Source organism: Miscanthus floridulus, chromosome 1 (genome assembly GCF_019320115.1).
Source record: "Miscanthus floridulus cultivar M001 chromosome 1, ASM1932011v1, whole genome shotgun sequence".
Lineage (NCBI taxonomy): Eukaryota > Viridiplantae > Streptophyta > Magnoliopsida > Poales > Poaceae > Miscanthus > Miscanthus floridulus.
Window position 1 is genome coordinate 104,759,844 of NC_089580.1, and position 21,874 is coordinate 104,781,717.

Sequence of the window (21,874 nt, forward strand, 5' to 3'; positions counted from 1 at the left end):
TAACTCATTCCGACCGTGAAGCCGAGTAATTCAACTCAGGCCAGGAACCGTTCTGTTGTGCGCTCCTTCCGGGGAACGATCAAACTGAGCCCAAGGGCAGGCTTGGCCTGAGCATCCTGGCATCTGGTGTTCTAGATTGTGTGGCGCGGTACGGACCCGCAAAATGTGTACCTAAGTTGTACCAAAGGTGACCTAAGACTATCGTGGCTGGTAGATCTGGGTTTGTGTTAGGAATAAATTCCTAGCTGGTTGAAATCGATTCGAATCGCCGTCTCTCCCGGATAGTGAGAAACTTGGCTAGTCCCAACATCATAGTAACTGTGTTATGAAACATGATGGTTTGGATGAAAATGGAATTACAATACCTACTATGGTTACTATTGTATGCTTCTAAATAATATACCACATGTTTGGCACAGGATAGTTGCTAATCTAGAAATGGATAGTTATAATTAACTTGATAAAGGAATCATAATTGTACAACGGGTAAATTGCCTTTTACGCAAAATGTTGTCAAGTTATGTCCACTTATACAGCCTTGCATAATCCTTGGAGTCATTTTATTTCTGGTTCATGACGGGTAAGTCTAGCTGAGTACCTTCTCGTACTCAGGGTTTATTTTCCTGTTGCAGATGGCACTATGTATCATGGGTATTGCAAGAGTTGCTTCTATCCCGCTGTGGATGAGGAGTAAGCCTTGGGCAGGCTTCTTTAGAAATTCCTATCTTTGCTTTTGTGGACCGTGATCTGGCTTGGCACTGTATCAAACTATGTTGGAAACTTTATCTTCGAACTTATTCGCTTCCGCTTTATTTATCAAACTTGGTTTGTAATAACTTTTATTCGTACTCTGATGATGAAAAGTATCTGTGAACTTTATGTAATATGTGGCATGTATATTGAATCCTGTACGATCTTGGTTGTTGTAAATCGTTTATCGAGACCCGTCGTGGTACTCGACGGACTACTGGGTTTATATGGGTTCAAGTATGACAGTGCGACCACTTGCGGATTGCCATTGTACTTGTATTCTTATAAATTGGTCGGTTCTACGACATGGCATGCCACTGTGGCCGCCGCTGCGTACTCTGCCTCGCATGTAGATAGCGCCACCACCTTTTGTTTCAGTGACAGCCATGAAATTGGAGCCAACTCGAGGAAGACGAGCACTCCAGAGGTGCTCCATCGTCCGTCGATGTCCCCCACCATCTCTGCACTGCTAAACATGCTGAGCTGTAGCCTACTCCCACCGGTCTTGGGGAAGATGATCCCCTAATCCACCGTCCCTTTGACGTAGCACAGTAGCCACTTCACCGTAGCCCAGTGATCCTCTCTAGGATCCTCCATGAAGCGACTAACATAGCCCACGGTGAATGCAATGTCCGACCTCATGTGGACTAGGTAGCACAAACCACCGACGATGCTTCGGTAGAGTGTTGCATCCACCTTCGCCACGGTGCTGGCCTTCATCAGCTTCAGTCGCTCCTCCATTGGAGTCATGCATGGTTTGCACTTAACCATGCCGCTCTGTTCCAACAGCTTCGAGGCATACGCGCTCTGACTGAGCGTGAGTTCCTCCTTCCCCTGTCTCACCTCGATGCTGAGGTAGTTGGAGAGTGCACCGAGATCGCTCATTCGAAAAGGAGCCACCATCTCGTGCTTGAAGCTATTGATGTCCTCCATGTGCGTGCCGGTGATGATCAAGTCATCCACATACACGCCTATGATGAGCTCCTCCTTCCCCCATTGCCGCATGTAGAGCGCATGCTTGGTTGCACACCGCTAGAACCCAAGCTCGCCCAGTGTGGCAACAAGCTTGGCGTTCCATGCTCGTGGGGCCTGCCATAGCCCATAAAGTGCCTTCTGCAGTTGGAGCACCCTGTGCTCCTCTCCCTTGATTGTGAAACCTAGAGGTTGCCTGATGAAGACTGTCTCCGCTAGCTTGCCATTGAAGAAGGCTGATTTAACGTCCAAGTGATGGATGCACTAGTCCTTTGCTGCTACCAAGGCTAGTAGCAAATGGATAGACTCTATGTGTGCTACTAGCGCAAAGACTTCCTCGAAGTCTATGCCCTCATGCTAAACAAAGCCCCAGGCGACGAGGCATGCCTTATGCTTGATAATGGTGCCGAGCTCGTCCCGCTTGACCTTGTACACCCACTTCAGACTAATTGGACGGTATCCTAGAGGTGGATCGATGAGCTACCATGTCTCGTTTTCCTCGATCGCCTTCATCTCCTCCAGCATCGCCTGTTGCCAGTTTCCATCATGCTCCGCCAGCATGAATGTGGGTGGTTCCTCTACACTGATGAGCAGCAGCTCTTGGTCATTGAGTAGCCGACCAGCCAGTCCTGAGGCCCCTGTGCCATCGACGATGTTGTCTAGCCTATGGAACCGCACCTCCTCACCTTTGTGGAAGGCATCCATGAACTCAGTGATGTCACTTGGAGGTGAGGCAAACTTGATCAGTGTTGATGGAGTTCCTTACTCCACAGGAGTGCTCGACACAGCACCTAGAGTGCTCGGCACCTGGGTTGCAGTTCTCGGCACTACTTCTGGATAGCTCATCACTACTCCTGTAGTGCTCGGCACCACTATAGGAGTGCTTAGCCTCAGTCTTGGAGTGGTTGGTACCACTGCAAGACCTCTTGGCTCTGCTACGAGAGTGCTCAGCACCTATCCTGGAGTGGTCACCACCACTGTAGAACCTCTCAGCACCACTCCTGGTGTGCTTGGCATCCCTCTAGCAGTGCTCGGCACTCCTTCTGGAGTTCTTGGCATCCCTCCCAAAGTGCTCGGCACTACCCCAGGAGTGCTCGGCTCTGTTGCTAGAGTGCTCGGCACCCCTCCCGGAGTGCTCGACAACTCTTCCCCAGCATCTCCACCACCGTGGATGACTAGGTGCTGGATGATGAAAGTGCTGGTGAAGCCACTAGCTTCCCCCATGCTCAGACTATTATAGTCCCAAGCCGCCTTCTCATCGAACACGACGTCGCGTGAGACAAGCACCTTGTCTCCATGTGGGTCATAGAGCTGGTATGCCTTGGTACCCTCTGCGTAGCCCAGGAACACCATTGGTGTGCTCCTATCCTCCAGCTTGGTGAGGATCAGCTTTGTCTTCCTAATGTGGCCGATGCAGCTGCTAGAGGAAGGACATGCTTGGCTTGCACTCATACCAAGCTTCGAACAGTGTCTTGCCCGTCAGGGCCTTGGTTAGAGCACGGTTGAGGATGAACACCGCTGTGGTCACCGCCTCACCCTAGAACCTTGCCGGCAAGCCTTTGGCCTTCATCATGGATCGAGCCAGGCCGACCAATGTCTGGTTCCACCTCTCCACCATGCCATTCTATTATGGCGAGTACACACGGTGTGGTGTTGTACCACACCTTGATCCACGCAGTACGCAGTGAACTCCACCAAAGTGAATTCATTGCCGCGATCAGCCCTCAGCACATGGAGCTTCTTGCCGCTCTCGGCCTCCGCGTGGATCTTGAACTTCTTGATCGCCGCTGCCGCTTCGTCCTTGCTCGTCAGGAGTTGCATCCACATGTAGCGACTGCAATCATCCATGAGCAGAAGGAAGTACCACCGACCACCATTTGTAGCTGGCATGATCAGCCCGTAGAGGCCGCCATGGACGAGCTCAAGAGCGTCCTTCGCGTGATACTTGGCCGCCTTTGGGAATGGTAGCCTCCTCTGCTTCCTGGCCAGGCAGCTATCACACAGCTCGCCTCCATGCTTGATGTGGGGTAGCCGTTGGACCATCTTCTCTAGCCGACCAAGAGCATCAAAGCTGAGATGTCCGAACTAGGCATGCCATAGCCATGGTTCCTTGGTGTGCCTTGCCGCTAGGCACACCGGCTGCTCTACCTTTAGGTCAAGCAGGTACAACTAGTTCTAGGACCTCTTCACCTTGGCGAGAAGTCACTGCTCCTGATCCCTGATCCTAAGGACTCCATCCTTAATCAATACCTTGCTACCACGCTCGTCCAGCTGACCAATGCTGATGATGCTAGAACACAGCTGCGGGATGTAATATACATCCATTAGCGCATGGTGCTCCCCATTCTGGCACCTAAAGATGATGGTGCCAGACCCTTGGATTGCCACCCTTGAGCCTTACTAAACTTCACCGTACCAGTACATCGTCATTGAGATCGGAGAAGGCTACCTTAGAGCCCGTCATGTGGTTGCTGGCACTAGAGTCTAGGTACCACCGCTGTTCTTGGTCAGCGCCCACACATCTGAGATGGACTTGGGTGCGCGGTTCATCGAGGTTGACAGCCTTCAGGGCCTTCCCAGGTCCTTTCACTATCGTCGCCTGTTCCTTCTCCTCATCCTCAATGTCGTGCAGTGCATAGAATGTCGCCATCAGGATAGTGGCCTCATCATCATCAGCTTACGCCAGATGAGCCTCAGCCTTCTTCTCCTGCTTCCGATTTGGACACTCCCATGCCCAATGGCCCATCTTCCCATAGCGCTGGTAGGCGTTGGGGTCGACCTGCTTCTTCTTCACCGAAGAAGCCTTGCCGCAGCGTTTGCCATCGCCACCGTGGCTAGAGAGGCTACCCCGGAGTTCCTCCGAGCAACCCACTCCTCCTCTGTCAGCAACAGTTTGTCGCTATCCTTCGTTGTTATCGCCTACTCTAGGCGCTCGTCCACCACCCGCAGATGGCCTGTCACATCCTCAATGGTGAGGGTGGACAAGTCCAGCATCGTCTCTATGGAGAGAGCGATCTGGATGTACTTTGCCAGCACGGAGTGGAGGTACTTGGAGACTGCCTCCTCTTCGTTGCTGGTGATGCCGTGGCTCTTTAGCTTGCTGATGAGCACCTGCAGGCGAAGGGAGAAATCCTCCACCATTTCACCATCCTTGAACTTGAGGTTGGCGTACTCCTGCTTTAGAAGCTGGGCCGTTGCCTTCTTTGTGCGGTCGGAACCGATGCGCATCGCTGCAATAGTCTCCCACGCCTCCTTAGCAGAGCTCTTCGCCCCCAATGGCTCCCTGTACTCCATCAGTACAGTAGTGAGGATAGCCTCCAATGCTGACATGTCATCTTCCTCAATTTCGGTGCCCTTGTCAATAGCATTCTAGAGCCGTCGGGCTCTGAGCTTGACCTTCATGGTCACCGACCACTCTCTATAGTTGGTGCGAGTTAGCGTCAGCCAACTAGTGCTGCTGACCTCCCGTACCATGTGAACAACGACCTCCAGTCATGGCTGGGCAGCCATAGCAGTGCCACTACTGTCACCCATCTTCGAACCGTTCGTCATTGACAGCAGTTAGTCTGACGACGGTGCTTATACGGCTTTGATACCACTTGTTAGCCCACAGGATCACCAGCTCAGGTGAGTCGACCACTCACCAGTCTTGCCGACCACGACCGAGCATGACAGAGGCTATCCGACCACACACACTATGGCTAGAGATAGAAGAATAGAGAGAATAGAGCACATACATAGTACAAGCACCAGCGTTGGTCGGAGCCCTATATAGGAGATAGCAAAACTGAACTCTCTTTGTTGAGTTGCAGTGGCAAACTATATATACAACTCTATCCATCTATTCCTAGTACAGCAGCCCTGCTACAACAGTGACTAGATAACACAGCAGGACTAACTTTGGCGCCTGCCTCTATAGCGGCTACAGTACCACAGCAGGTGAAAGCTCTAATTTGGTTTTGGTGAATTGATGAAACCCTAAGTGCTAACCTAGTTTATCAAGTGATCATGAGATAGGTAGCACATTCCAAGTGGTGAAGCAAATAAAGATCATGACATGATGATGGCGATGCTATGGTGATGATCAAGTGCTTGGACTTGAAAAGAAGAAAGAGAAAAACAAAAGGCTCAAGGCAAAGGTATAAATGGTAGGAGCCATTTTGTTTTGGTGATCGAGACACTTAGTGAGTGTGATCACATTTAGGATCGATAGCTGTACTATTAAGAGGGGGGAAACTCGTATCGAAATGCGGTTGTCAAAGTGCCACTAGATGCTCTAACTCATCGCATATGCATTTAGGATCTAGTGGAGTGCTAACACCCTTAAAAATGTTTGTGAAAATATGCTAACACATGTGCACAAGGTGATACACTTGGTGGTTGGTACATTTGAGCAAGGGTTAGGAACTTCACCGGCGCCCTAGACAGAAAAGACGGAGGTCACTGTAAGTGACCGGATGCTGCCCTCGGTTGGACCGGCGCGTCCGATCAATAGAGGCAGTGAAGACGCTGACATCGGTCTTTGATCGGACGCTAGGTCACTTTGAGCTACTGCGTCCGGTCGTCACTTGACCGTTGAGATTGGGCGATCAACATTTGAAGAAAGGGGACACGTGGCACGCATCGCGTGACCGGACGCTGAGGTCTAGCGTCCGGTCAATATGACCAGAGTGTCCGGTCACCCCGTGTTGTGCCCAGTGAAGGGGTACAACGGCTCTATTTCGTGGGGGCTTCTATTTAAGCCCCATGGCCGGCTCAAGCTCACTCTCTTGGCCATTTGCATTGACATAGCAACCTTGTGAGCTTAGCCAAAGCCCTCCCACTCATCTCCATCATAGATTCATCATCTTTGTGAGATTGGGAGAGAATCCAAGTGCATTAATTGAGTGTTTGCATCTAGAGGCACTTGGTATTCGTGTTTCGCTGTGGGGTTCGCTTGTTACTCTTGGTGGTTGCCGCCACCTAGACGGCTTGAAGCAGCGAGGATCGTCGAGCGGAGGTTGGTGATTGTCTCTGTCTCTGATCGTAGTGATTGTGAGGGGTTCTTGACCTTTTCCCGACGGAGAGCCAAAAGGTACTCTAGTAGATTGCTCGTAGCTTGTGTGATCCTCATCTTGTGTTGGTTATGCGGCACCCTATTGAGGGTTTGGAGTGTGATGCCAATTAGCGTGTGAACCTCCAAGTGAGTGAATCGCCACAACGAGGAGTAGCTTGCTGGCAAGCAAGTGAACCTTGGTAAAAAATCATTGTGTTCATCCTTTGATTCCGAGGTGATTGGTCTTCATTGTTATTCATTCTTGTGATTGATTGTCTCCTTCCTCGACATGGCGGCATAACCATCTTGCTCACTCTCTATATATTACCGCAAACTAGTTGTCAACCTCTTTAGTGTAGCTAGTTGTGAGAGCGTGTTAGTTTGGTTAGTGTGGCTCTTTAGTTAGCCTTTGAGAGCTCACTAACTTAGTGTAGTGACATAGCTATTGTGTGGATAGAAACTATATCAACTAGAATTGTGGTAGGTGGCTTGCAATTTTAGTAGGCTAGCGCAACACTTGCTTCACCGCATAATTGTCTAACCGGTTTGTTAAGTGTTGTTGTAGAAATTTTTATTAGGCTATTCACCCCCCCCCTCTAGCCATTAGGACCTTTCAGCAGGGAGCCTTTTCGGCGCCGTCCTCCCTTGCTGTGTGTTCACACAAGGAAGCAGTAGATTATCTAACAGATTACAGACCCATCTCTTTACTAAACAACTCTCTCAAATGCATCACAAAGTTGCTTTCTCTAAGACTGCAACCAGTGATCCTCCAATTGGTTCATGCCAACCAATATGGATTTATCAAAGGAAGAACTATACAGGATTGTTTGGCTTGGTCTTTCCAATTTCTTCATTTATGTCATCAGTCCAGAGAAGAAATTGGAATTTTGAAACTTGACTTTGAGAAGGCCTTCAACAAATTATAGCATCAAGTTATCTTGCAGGTACTTAGGCATAAGGGGGTTTCAGAAAAGTTGATTAGTTGGATTCACATTCTCCTAAGTACAGGATCCTCCTCAGTTTTGCTCAATGGCATTCCAGGGAAGCCTTTTAATTGTAAGAGAGGGGTAAGACAAGGTGACCCACTCTCACCTCTTCTATTTGTTGTTGCTGCAGACCTATTAGTGGTTAATAGAGCTTGGCATAATGGGGTTCTCAAGCATCCTATCAATGATAATTTCTAGGGAGATTACCCTATCATTTAGTATGCTGATGACACATTACTCATCTTACCAGGGGATACAAGAGTTCTTTTTAATCTCAAGGGCCTCCTTAGACCCTTCTCAGATTCTACTGGGCTTCATGTTAATTTTAGAAAATCTTTTTTGGTACCAATCAATATGAATGATAACAGAGCCTCTCACCTGGCCAACACTTTTGGAAGTAAGGTTGGTAGTATGACATTCACTTACCTGGGTTTCTCCCTCTTGGTACTACCAAACCGTCCCTGCTTGAATTCACACCCCTACTCTCAAGGATTGAAAGAAGGCTCTCTGGCATTAGTAAATTCTTGTCTTATAATGGAAGACTTACACTGGTTAATTCAGTTTTCTCAGCACTTCCAACATTTTATATGTGCAGCCTCAAAATTCCACCCCAAGTCATTAAGCAAATATATATTTTCAAAAAGCACGGTCTGTGGAGTAAAGGTGACATTAATAGAAGAGGTTCATGTCTTGTTGCATGGGAAACAGCCTGCAAACCAAAAACTCAGGGAGGCTTGGGCATAATTGATACCAAAAGTCAGAATGAAGCTTTATTAATGAAATTTCTGGACAGATTTTTTAATAGTGCAGATGCCATGGGTGACATTAACTTGGACCAAATTCTACTCCAACACACAGACTCCACCACAAGCCAAAAGTCTTGTAGGGTCTTTTGGTGGAAGGAAATACTTAAACTCTTTGACAAATATCAGGAGCTTGCTATCTGTACACCTAACAAGGGTAACACAGTCTTGTTTTGGTCAGATTCATGGACAAACCAGCCTCTCAAAGACAAATTCCCCCATTTGCTCTCTTTCACTAAAAACCCAAGTGCTCTATCAGATACCTCCTAGATCAAGAAGTGGATAGGATTTTTAGCTTGCCGCTGTCCACCCAAGCTGCAGCACAGTTACAGGAGGTTGATACTCTCTTACGAGCTAGAAATTGGGCCAACAATGCGTATGACAGCTGGAGCTATTCGTGGGGATCATCAAAGTACAGTAGCAGGCCTACATCATCCTGATTGGTTTCACTGCAGCTTCCCCTTTATTCAAATGGCTTTGGGCTTGAAGTAACCTTTGAAAACATATATTTTTCTTTTGGTTACTTCTCAGAGATAGATTGAATACAAGGAATCTCTTGAGAAGGAAAAATATGGAATTGGATGACTACAGCTGTGTTCTTTGCAACTTAGGCTGTGAAGAAACAAGTTTCCATCTCTTCTTTGAATGTGCATTCAGTCGAGATTGTTGGCTAATAACTATACCAATAAATTGGAACATGAGCCTCAGTCCTTTAGACATGATCTTACAAGCAAGAGTAGACATTGATAATGTGATACTCAGGGAAATACTCATCATAGGCTGCTGGGTGATTTGGACGACAAGAAATGGTGTCATCTTTGATAATGGCCAGGTTAATATTAATTTGTGGAAGAGACATTTCAAGCATGAGCTTGGTTTAGTGTGTGCTAAAGCCAAGCCAGCTCGGCAAGCACCCCTTAGGTTTTTGAGAGATAACTATATGTAATCTGAGTGTTTTCTCTTTTGGGCCTAGTTGCTCTTTGTATTCTTGTCTGTTTTTTGCTTTGCACACTGTACATAGCATTCTTTCAGTTAATGGAAAAAGAAAAAAACTAGGTAGGGGGTTCCTGTAACAACCCAAAAAATCCACACACCAAAAATCACAACTACAAAATTTTTGTGTTTGCCTTATGTGATGTTGAGTGACACATGTAGAAGCCCAACCCTAGTTTTGGATTGGATGTGACCCAACTAGGTTAAAATCATAAGCATAGTTTGGTTTTATGCCACATGTGAAATTAAATTCCTAAATAAATAAATCATGCATGCATCCTTAATCCCACTTGTGATTTGGATTCTCTTGCCTTATGTGATATTTAACTAACTTACTTAATATTTATGATAAACCCTAACCAAATTGGCAACAAATAAAAGAGAAAGGAAAGAAGAGGGAGGCAGCAGCTCAGCCCAGCCTGCCTCGACCGGCCCAGCTAGCCCAGCTGAGCCTCGCCTGCCCTTTCACGCGCACAGCCGCTACAAGCCGACCCCGCTTGACAGCTATCACGTGCTGCATGCAGCCACATCGCGCCAAGCGCCTGATGACCCGACCCCACTTGTCAGCACAGTAGCGTCTTCTTCCCCTCACCCACGCAATCTCCCCGCGCGACCAGAAGCTGACCAGCGTGGCAGGTGCGGGACTAGGGTCACGCAAATCGCATGACCTTGTTCCCCTTTGCGTCGCGCTTACGCAACCGCACGAGAGCCGTCGGATGCGCCGCACGTATCACCACCGCCCGATCGCCGTCCGCCACTGGAGCCCTTGGAGCTCGGCTATAAAAGCCAACGTCCGTGAGCCCTAACCCTCAGCCCGTTCGCCACCATCGTTGGTGGCACAGCACCACACAGCGTCAAGCCGAGAGAGAGGGAGGAGGGAGAAGCAAGGTGGAGAAGGAAGCCGCTGCGGGGAGGACCTCGTCGGAGCCAGGAGCGCCACCCCGATCAGTTGCAGCGACGTAGCTGCTCGGCACGGCACTGCATCGCCTCATCACGGCCTCGCCTCGCCACCGCACTGCCATCCTACCGCCACGAACCCTGCGGTGAGCCATCTTGCTGAGACCACCTCCCTTGCCAAATGGAACGTGCACCGCCATGATCGAAACCTTGCTGAAGCTTCGAGCTCCGGCCTAGCCCAACTAGTTAGCTAGGGAGACCGCCATGGCCACGCCTACCGAGACCCAGGACGCGCCGTGCGCGCTGCCATCAGCCAAAAGGAGGACCCCAGCCATGATGTTGTACATCGGAGCAGGAGCGCACATACACGGACACGCTCACCATGGCCGAGAGCACAACCATGGCGAGACCACCGCGTCTTCTACATTGCGGAAAAGGCAACATTGACACCTTGACTGGCTCCGCCATGATGAGAGCCACACCACGCTCACCTTAGCCAAAGAAGAAGCCCACCGGAGCCCTGCGTTGCCGCACCGCACCTCGTCGGAGCGCCACCGCCTCTGTTTTGCCCCCACCACCATGGCCAAAGCCTCTGGGAGCACCAGGAGCTCCGTCAACATGCCCACCATGGCCGTAGAAACACCGTGGAGCTCACACACTCTTCCAATTGGGCTCTCGCTACAACTGCAGCCCTGTCCATGCACGCCGATGAACCCACGCCACCGTACGCCGTGTCTAGAGCCCTAGGGAGCCCTAGTTGTCACCCCAACCCCACCGTCGCACTCGTCGAGGCTTGGGGAAGCTATTGCCTACCCTAATCGGATGCTAGCGCCGCCACGGGGGCTCGCTGGTGACCTCACCGCTAGCGAGAGCCCCGTCTGGGAAGAAAAGGGGATTTTCCCCTCGTCGACCTCGTCGACCACGTCCTGAGCAGCTCCGCCGAGCTCTGACCACGACCATGTCCCAAGCAGCTCCGCCGAGCACCGACCATGACCTCGCTGACCACGTCTCGAGCAGCTCCACCGAGGACCAACCACGACCTCATCGACCATGTCCCGAGCAGCTTCGCCGAGCACCGACCACGACCTCACCGACCATGTCCCGAGCAGCTCCGCTGAGCTCCGACCACGACCACATCGTGCACGTCAACCAAACCCTGGGAAGGAGTAAGTGGACCAAGTCCATCATAGACTGGCTCTGCGGTCTATGGACCAACATAGGCGGGTTCACCATGAACCATGCCTCACTTGCGCCCATGGATCACGGCCCATTAGTGGCCTAGTAAGACGACGTGGCCGCACCAGCGCGCGCCATGTGGTAGGCCAAAGCCCAGCCCATATCCAGGCCCAACCAGCCTAGTCGAGGCCCGGCCTGTATTAGCCATTGACTGGTCAACACTAACCGTTGACTAGGGCCACCTATCAGTGACTGTGATCCGTTGACCATTGACTCGCTCAATTGACTTGATGATGACTTAGACCGGGTCTACAAGTCAGCGACACAGAGCCGCTGGACCCACTTGTCATTGAGTGACATCATGCTAATGTCATGATGATGTCATGCGGGACCCCACCTATCAGTACCTGAACCGAGATGATGACGTCATGCTGATGTCAGCATGCCACGTGGACCAGTCACAGCGTGACACGTGTCAGCCCAGGATTAATTCAGCCTTTTCCATTTTAGAAATGATTAAAACTTTAGAAATTCATAACTAATTCATATGACCTCAGAAAAATATGAAACCAGGACCAAAATTCATCTAAAATCGAGCTTTATGCAATGAACCCATGTTTGAGTGCATTTGGCTCTTTTGAATTTTCATTGCTTCTTTGTGCTATTCTATAGACTGCCGCTAACACGACTATAATTCGATCGTATGCAGACTCAGAGGAGAACCAGATAGATAAGGATCGTGAGTACCATGAGGAGTACGGAGACTGACTACACTCAAGGTGCCACATCCCACCCAATCTCGTAGCACCTATTACGCACGGCTAATATAGGACTGCTATTACTTTACTTTACTATTATAATCATACTATGATAGGACTTGTATGGTAGTATGCTTACTTGATGGCCTTTACCTTGACACAACCTTACCCCTGCATACCCTACTATTAGGCTAGACACACGCTTCCTGCTATATTTCATTGCTTATACTTCTACTATGCTTATACTACATTAAATGCGTGGTGGAAACTAGTGTTATCTGGACTATGGGGAGAGTGCTGCGTGTGTGACTTGGGTATGTGGAGGGTGAGGGTTGTGTCAACCAAGTTGGAGTATACGATGAGCCTGGGGCAAGTCTTGCCAGGGGGTGCTACCTAGGCACCCTTGGAAACGGATACCTGTGGTGGGTAAATGGTATATGAGGAGGTCCTAGGTGTGAACCCGTGATGGGAGGAGCCCGGGATGGAGATGCTATGGTGGCACGATAAATGGAAACCCTGATGAAGACATTCTGGCTTGGTCATCCCTAAGGACTTACTAGTACTCAGATTCACCGGGAAGCCTTACGTACCACTCAGCCTATATGGTGCGGGACGGCCAGACTACTTGGTAGGATATTGCCACTACTGCTAGGTTCATAGCGGACAGTGTAAGGAGGTACGGCGCACGAAGGATTCCCCCACACCCTTCCTGAGACTTCATGGAGACCTTGTGGACCCGGCTCATGACTCACAAGTTTCAGCCACCCTAGACTAGACTTGGGGTGTACCAGGGATGAATGGTAGAGCTGGCATTATCCTAGGCTAGCAAGCAGCCAGAATTAGCCCAGTTGATGATGGTCAGCGAAGAAGACAGATCTTGTGGTTATGTAAAACCTCTGCAGAGTGTATGGTTGATCGATCGATACATGTGTCGACCTATCGGCTATGGACCTTTCCTGGGTTTCGCTTAAACTAGATAGTGAGATGAGTCCTTCTCTTCTTCCCCCGTGAGAGAGTGTCGGTCATAGCCAAGGGCTACGGGCCTTGAGACAGTGCCGAGAGGGAGTTGGCCTATCGACTGAGCGATGGTATGATGATGGTGTGGAGATGGTGGTATATCAATCCTAGGATCAAAACCTGGCTCTAGACGAGAATGGGGTGGAATGTGTGTGGGAATAGTGTTAAAACTTGACAACACTATTATATACTTGATATTCTAATACATAGGAAACCCCAGCCTTATAGGTTCCTTTTGATTATATCCAACTTGCATCCAATTTCCACAAAGCAATGCTCATAGGGTGGGAGTGGCCAGTACAAATCGTACTGATAAATTTTGGTACACAGGTTCTGCTGAGGAGTATAGCTCCAAGGAGTTTGACGGTTGAGGGGTTCGTTCCTACGCTCGAGTTTGGCGATCTTATCTTCAAGCTGTTCTGAATGAATGCTACTTTTGATTCGCCAATGCGGTGATGTAATAAATTATGTTATTCTGCACTATTTGAACTCTGATATTATCATTGTATGGATGTGGTATTCGACTAGAAATTGGGTAATATGATCCACAACAGTCTTATTACACTTCGACTCTGTGGATTTCGCTTCATGGAAATCAGGTCGCTTCAGTTGGTATCAGAGCCATACTTGACCATAGGACGAAACCCTCAGAAATGGATGATAGAATAGGACGTGAACAGCCCTTCTTTCGGTTATATACCGACCCTGCATTTACTTTTATGCAAGGCTTATCTATTATTGACCTGCTAACACCTATTCCTTAAAAACATGCAGATGGCAATGAACAGTCGACTGGCCGCCTCTAGGACCGCTACCTCTGGACCATGCTAAGCTTACCTTCGACCTACGTGAGCTCGGGGGTTTTGCACAGACCCTCTACTGAGTTCTCGTCATGTTAGGAGTCCCTAATGAGCTTGTCAAGGTCACCTGCACCTGGAAAGCCAGCTCAAGAAGGAGGAATCGAAGGATCGGTTGTCACCTTAGTCGAGTTCCCAGCTAGCACTACCTTACCTTCTATCCTAGCTTTCACCGAGTTGACTATAGAGGACACAGTCAAGGAGGGACTACAAGCTATCTCACATAAGGCACTTCATAGAGTGATAAGGGACCACTACGAGCACCTGAAGACGACAGAGTTCTATCTACTTCCCTAGGCCCTCAACCTCAGCCTTACCCCTAGTGAGCAGAGTTTCATAGCTGGTAGAGTTATCTTTGTCGAGGAGGACAGATGCCTTCGCATCTCGGCTATCCACCTACTAGAGCAGGACAGGTACATGACCCAGCTTGAGCAGAGGAGATGTTAGAACTAGGCCCTTCTATGGGAGTACCAGGAGCGGGACTCACAGGGAGCATAGGAGCGAGCTAGTCTACTTGAGATAGTTGCTAAGCTACAGGACTAGCTCAACCATCATGAAGAAGTCCATAGAACTGAGGTCACAGACTTATAGGACAAAGCCACCGACCTAGGCAACAGGAACTGCTACCTCGACAGCAAGGTCTTGGAGTTGTAAAGAGAGTTAGATGACAAGAAGGCCGAGTTCAAACGCAGAGGGGACAGAGAAAGGTCCAAGGGGATTGATATGCTGAAAATCCAATCTCGGAACAAGACCATGACTCAGGATCTAGAGGAGTTCAGGAAGAAGGTCATTCACAACTAGGGTCACCTAATTGAGGCACTCAGGCAGAACGAGTACCTACAGGACAAGTGTGAGAGGACATGATAGGCTTGGCAGAAGTTTGACAAGAAGCGCCTTAGGGAGATGAAGGGTATGTGGGATCAACTACGCAAGGAGATTCATAGGAAGACGAAGCCTAGGATAGAGGAGTTTGAGTTAGCCCCAACTCGCCTCAACCTAGACGCCTGCCCTACCCTACCTGGAGCCAAGCCTACCGAGGAGCTCGCCTGAGGCCTTGAAGTATGTGTCCCGACTTCACAAGTCTAACAAGGAGATCGAGATCGAGAATAGTCATATTCTAGCTGCGGTATACGAGTTAGAGTAGATGACCCTACTGTGGTCATGAGTCATATCAGTGGCTTCCATAGGTTGTACCCCATGATGTACCCCTTATGAGATGTAATCTGAGATACTATGCGTAGTATGATTCTCACGAGTCTTCAAGTGTAGCTACTTAAGATGATGCTATGTAATAAAACCCATGTAATGAATGTTTTGTATCTTATTGCATTTTGTGGACCTTATTGCTTCTTTGTAATGAGTGTTGGATAGAATAAATGTTTTTCTTTAAATTCGTCAAAATTATGTAATCATACTAAATTATAAGCACTTATGGCACAAACACTAAAATTTATATGATCTGTGTTGCAAATGCCGAACCGCCTGATCTAATTGTCTAATGAACCGTGGACGTGCGCCCACCCCCGAACCAGTCGAACCAAATGGGGGGCATGGTGGCAACAACTGTGGCCAGTGGACGTGGAGGGATACCCTTCAAACCTGGAGAATACCCTGGTGCCTGAGGAGAACATTCTGCCACCACCACCATCGAACCTGGCAGAGGTGATGGCACAACAGACCCAACTTCTTGCAGCTCTTGTTAATGGAGCAAACCGTCGCTAGGGAGGCTAGCAGAATGATTTCCTAAGGAAGCTAGGAAGGATTTCTGAAGCTAAGGCCACCTACCTATGATGGCACCGACCCTAACCCGCTTGTAGCCAATGACTGGCTCAAGGAGATGGAGAAGAAGCTTGACCTCACTACTTTCACCGACGATGAGTGTGTTGGAGCTGCCGCACACTAGCTCACTAGGTGCAGCACGTGCCTGGTGGGACAGTTTCAGTGATTCCCATGAGGACACTGCCAACATCTCGTGGGATGAGTTCGCCAAAGCATTCACCGAGTATCACATTCCCAAGGGTATCATGGAGGCCAAAGCCGAGGAGTTCCACAACATCAAGATGGGAAAGGACAGAGTGACTGAGTACACTACTCGTTTCACCAACCTTCTATGCTATGCACCTTCCTATGTTGTGAACTCTGAGAAGGAGAAGCTGTACTATTACCGCAAGGGACTTAACCCACACATCAAGCTGAAGTTTGGTGGTATTGAGAGTAGCACGCTGCGTGCTCTAGTGGATCGTTGCATCTAGATTGAGAAGGACCGTGCTGAAGCTAAAGAGTACAGGGAGAGGAAGCGTAAGCCTGAGGAGTCCTTCCTGTGGCCGTGACCGCAAGAGGTTCCACAGAGATGCACCATCTAGGGAATGCTCTCGCCACAACAGGGATGACAACACTGGATCGAGTAGGGGTAGTGGAGGCCACACCACCAAATACTCCCACCCTGCTCAGGATCGTTACACCCGGGACCATTATGTTTAGGACCGCAACACTCAGGACCGTTTCAACCGTTCCTGCTGATGAGGACATCAACACCAACTGATACATCCACGCCGACACGAGTACCAGTTTCTGGTCCTATTACTCGCGCCCGTGCTCGTCACATTAATCATCAAGTAAGTTCACTCTTGAGTTCCTGTCCATCATATTTAGACCATGGAGACGCGTGCACTCTTGTTTTGGTTAGGAACCAGGGAGAGGACCGAAAGGGACAAGGATTCGCGGAGGCTGAATTCGGACTCCAGGACAGCTCCAACTTGTGATGGTCACCACGGTCGCATACGGACTCGGATTGGGGCAGTTCAAGTACTTCATGGAATCCTTATGAAGTCTATTTTCATATGGATCTAGGAATCAAGTCCATATCTGTTTTGAGGCGGCCGCAATGACTGAATTACTACTAAGAGCTTATCTGTCCAAAGGTGCTGCGTCACCTTAGTTTGGTCCAATGGGCCGTGTATCAAGTTGGGTCCATTAGGGACGCGTCCTAGGGTTGGAGAACGACCCCAACACCCCCCTGGTCGTCCTTCCACCTTCATATACTCCTTAGCCACCACCAAGAATAGTCGGGTTTTGTTTAGATCAAGTTTAGCTCTCGCTACTTGCTTGTAAGCGCGCGTGCTAGATCAGCCGCCCGTCTTCTTGTCTTCGGAACCCCACCTTAATTGAGATTGAGTTTGAAACTTTCATCTACATCTAGTAATTCAGTACTTGCTATACTTGTTCTTGCTAGTTCTTCGATTGCTTGCAGGACGAGTGCCCTAGTGGCTCGGGTGACGCGCTCCACAAGATCGCGGTAGCCATTGGAGGTGGTGTATCGGTTGCTAAGGCGCAGCTTGGAAGGCTAGTAGTCGGGCCGTGAACGTCATCTCCACCCATCAATCGAGTTATCCCACACCTCTCATCGAAAGATCGGGAACAAACCGTAGCGGGTTCATATCAGTTGGTAATCAGAGCAAGGTTTATCGGTGAGAATCTTCCAATCCTTTCGTTGTTCTAATTTTTCCTATAGTCCAGAAAAGCAAAAAAAATATAGTAGATTAGTTTTACCCGTGATCCTATAAACCCTTTGAGCCTTTGCTAGCACTGCTTAGTTAGGGCTTATTGAGTTGTCGGCTACATCGGTTGTGTCGAGTTGCTGGTCTTAGTTTTTGTCCTTTAGAGTTTCGAGTTCTTGTCACGTTCTAGTCACAGCCGTGTGCTAACATATAAACCTTCTGTTGGCTGAATCCGAATACATCCTTGTGTTCAAGACCGAGTAGGAATCCGAGTTTGAGACCGAATCCCATGTGGTGTTGAGTTCGAGTTGGAATCGGTTTTTAGTCCAAATTGACAGCGGCCTGGTTGCTGTTGTGAGACCGAATCTGAGTACATCTTTGTGCAGCAGTAGTTCTACTTATACTCCAACTCTCCACGACCTGCATATACGTTTTGGTTTGGTTTTTACTCTAGAGAGAGAGAGAGAATACCCCTGTCCTTCGAAAAAAAAGTTTGCGTGGTGTGTGACTCCTGTGAAGTCTTTTTGTTTATATAATCAGTTTTGAGGATCCCCAGAAAAAAAAGAAAAAAAAAGAAAAAAACAAGGGAAAAAAAAGAAAAAAGGGGTTGTTCGTTGTGCTTCTCCATTGTTTCCGGTGGTGTGTTGTGACCTCCTTTGTGCCCAGGCTCGCGTCTCTAGCACGGTCTAGGCTAGGACCAGCACAGTACCACCGTTGAACAATTATTCAGCTTGTTTTTGTGACTGACAGTGGTGCTAGTACTTCCTTGCTTCAGCCACCTATAGCTTCCACATATTTCGACTACAGCTTGACAGGTGTTGTTGTTGTGGCACCGATACACTTCATTCCACGGTTGCAGACTTGTTGGTTGTCGTTCCCTCCTGTTGAGCAAGGTAAGAATTGATAAGAGCTTTTGTAACAGGTTGAGAGTGAGCGCCTTGCAGTAGCTACATCCTAATAGCTGTAGGGCTTTTATTTCTTCACCTGTTTTTCTTGTGGCCCTTGTCTTTTAAACCATGTCAGGATCAGAGGATGTTAACAAGAGGCCACAATCTCCTCGCACCAAGGGCATCATTCAACATTTTACAAGGCAAGTGCAGCAGCATACAGAAGGACTTGATCAAGATTTACAGGTGACCAATGACAAGATTGGGCAACTGGAGGCCACCCAACTTGCCTCCACCACCAAGCTTATAGGATTGGAGGCATCTGTTGCCCGTATGGACAGAAGCCTTGCTGCTCTTCTGAAGCGTTTTGATGACTTCCACACGAAAGACAAAGAGCAGCATAATGAAGACAACAAGGACGAAGAGCGATTCAAAGATAATTATGATGATGATTATACTGCTGATACTGAACATGATGCTCATGACACTCGTGACCAGCGTCGCCTATGCCATAATCGTAGAGGTATAGGGTGGTCACCGCCGACGTGAGGTACCCAATAATAATGATGCTTTCAGTAAGATAAAATTTAAGATACCTCCTTTTGATGGTAAATATGATCCTGATGCATACATTACTTGGGAAATTGCTGTTGATCAAAAGTTTGCATGTCATGAATTTCCTGAGAATACACGTGTTAGGGCTGCTACTAGTGAGTTTACTGATTTTGCTACTGTTTGGTGGATAGAGTATGGCAAGAAAAATCCTAATAACATACCACGAACTTGGAATGCTTTGAAACGAATCATGAGGGCTAGATTTGTTCCTTCTTACTATGCACGTGATTTGTTAAATAAATTGCAACAACTGAGACAGGGTGCTAAAAGTGTAGAAGAATATTATCAAGAATTGCAAATGGGTATGTTGCGTTGTAATTTAGATGAGGATGAGGAACCTGCTATGGCAAGATTTTTGGGTGGGTTAAATCAGTGAAATCCGAGACATCCTTGATTATAAAGAATACACTAACGTAACCCGTTTGTTTCATCTTGCTTGTAAAGCTGAAAGGGAAGTGCAGGGGCGACGTGCCAGTGCCAAGAATAATATTTCTACAGGGAAAACTAATTCATGGCAGCCCCGCACGACTACTACTCCAACCACACGTGCTCCTATGCCAACATCCAGCGACAAACCTCGTGCTACTTCCGCAAATTCAGTGGCGAAGACGACCTAGAAGCCTGCTGCGAGTGCTTCATCCATGGCATCTACAGGTAGAACAAGAGACGTTCAGTGTCACCGGTGCAAGGGATATGGACATGTGATGCGTGACTGTCCAAGCAAGCGTGTTATGGTCGTCAAAGATGATGGTGAGTATTCCTCTGCTAGTGATTTTGATGAAGATACACTTGCTTTGCTTGCTGCTGACCATGTAGGAAGTGAGGAACAACCAGAAGAGCAGATTGGAGCAGAGGATGCAGATCATTATGAGAGCCTCATTGTGCAGCGTGTGCTTAGCGCACAAATGGAGAAGGCAGAGCAAAATCAGCGGCATACACTGTTCCAAACAAAGTGTGTCATTAAAGAGCGTTCGTGCCGTTTGATAATTGATGGAGGTAGCTGCAACAACTTGGCTAGCAGCGATATGGTAGAGAAGCTTGCACTTACAACCAAACCGCACCCACATCCATATCACATTCGATGGCTCAACAATAGTGGTAAGGTTAAGGTAACGAGATTGGTATGAATTCATTTTGCTATTGGATCATATCATGATGTTGTTGACTATGATGTTGTGCCTATGGAAGCTTGTCATATTCTGCTAGGTAGACCATGGCAATTTGATATAGATTGTATGCATCATGGTAGATCAAATATGTATTCTCTCATACACCATGATAAGAAAATTGTTTTGCTTCCTATGTCTCCTGAAGCTATTGTGCGTGATGATGTTGCTAAAGCTAAGAAAACTAAATCTGAGATCGATAAGAATGTCAAATCTGTTAGTAGTAACAAAGATGAGATAAGATTGAAAGGACATTGCTTGCTTGCTACTAAATCTGATATTAATGAATTGGTTGCTTCCACTTCTGTTGCCTATGCTTTGGTATGCAAGGGTGCTTTGATTTTAGTTCACGATATGCAGCATTCTTTGCCCCCTGCTGTTGCTAACATTTTGCAGGAGTTTTTGGATGTTTTTCCAAGTGAGATACCAGCGGGGCTGCCACCAATACGAGGGATTGAGCACCAAATTGATCTTATTCCTGGTGCATCTTTGCCAAACCGTGCGCCATACAGGACTAATCCAGAAGAAATGAAGGAAATTCAACGACAAGTGCAAGAACTACTCGACAAAGGTTATGTGCGTGAGTCCCTTAGTCCTTGTGCTGTTCCTATCATTTTAGTGCCTAAGAAAGATGGAACATGGCGTATGTGTGTTGATTGTAGAGCTATTAATAATATCACCATTCGATATCGACACCCTATTCCACGATTGGATGATATGCTTGATGAACTGAGTGGTGCTAATGTGTTTTCCAAAGTTGATTTGCGAAGTGGGTACCACCAGATTCGTATGAAATTGGGAGATGAATGGAAAACTGCTTTCAAAACTAAATTTGGTTTATATGAGTGGTTAGTCATGCCTTTTGGGTTAACTAATGCACCTAGTACCTTCATGAGGTTAATGAACGAGGTTTTGCGTGCTTTCATTGGAAAATTTGTTGTAGTCTACTTTGATGATATATTGATTTATAGCAAATCTATGGATGAACATCTTGATCACTTACGTGCTGTTTTTAATGCTTTACGAGATGCACGTTTATTTGGTAACCTTGAGAAGTGCACCTTTTGCACCGATCGAGTGTCTTTTCTTGGCTATGTTGTGACTCCATAGGAAATTGAGGTTGATCAAGCCAAGGTAGAAGCTATACAGGGATGGCCTGTAACCAAAGACTATCACACAAGTGCGGAGTTTCCTAGGACTTGCTGGTTTCTATCGCCGATTTGTGAAGGACTTCAGTACCATTGCTGCACCTTTGAATGAGCTTACAAAGAAGGGAGTGCCTTTTAGTTGGGGCAAAGTACAAGAGAACTCCTTCAATATGCTAAAAGATAAGTTGACACATGCACCTCTCCTCTAACTTCCTGATTTTAATAAGACTTTTGAGCTTGAATGTGATGCTAGCGGAATTGGACTGGGTGGTGTTTTGTTACAAGAAGGCAAACCTGTTGCGTATTTTAGTGAAAAA

General features: G+C 47.9%; 1 protein-coding gene and 1 pseudogene across 1 annotated transcript; one reads left to right on the plus strand and one right to left on the minus strand.

Moving 5' to 3' along the window:
- Positions 1-1,272: 1,272 nt before the first annotated feature.
- Positions 1,273-1,755, minus strand: LOC136460918 (uncharacterized mitochondrial protein AtMg00810-like). The gene has a single exon (XM_066460445.1). It carries the CDS (start codon positions 1,753-1,755, stop codon positions 1,273-1,275), a length of 483 nt encoding a protein of 160 aa, XP_066316542.1.
- Positions 1,756-19,791: 18,036 nt separating this feature from the next.
- LOC136460927 (uncharacterized) lies at positions 19,792-20,831 on the plus strand (annotated as a pseudogene).
- The last annotated feature ends 1,043 nt before the right edge of the window (positions 20,832-21,874 follow it).

Coding starts and splice junctions, on each gene's coding strand:
- LOC136460918 (XM_066460445.1), bottom strand. CDS start 1,755: ATGCGGCAATGGGGGAAGGAGGAGCTCATCATAGGCGTGTATGTGGAT.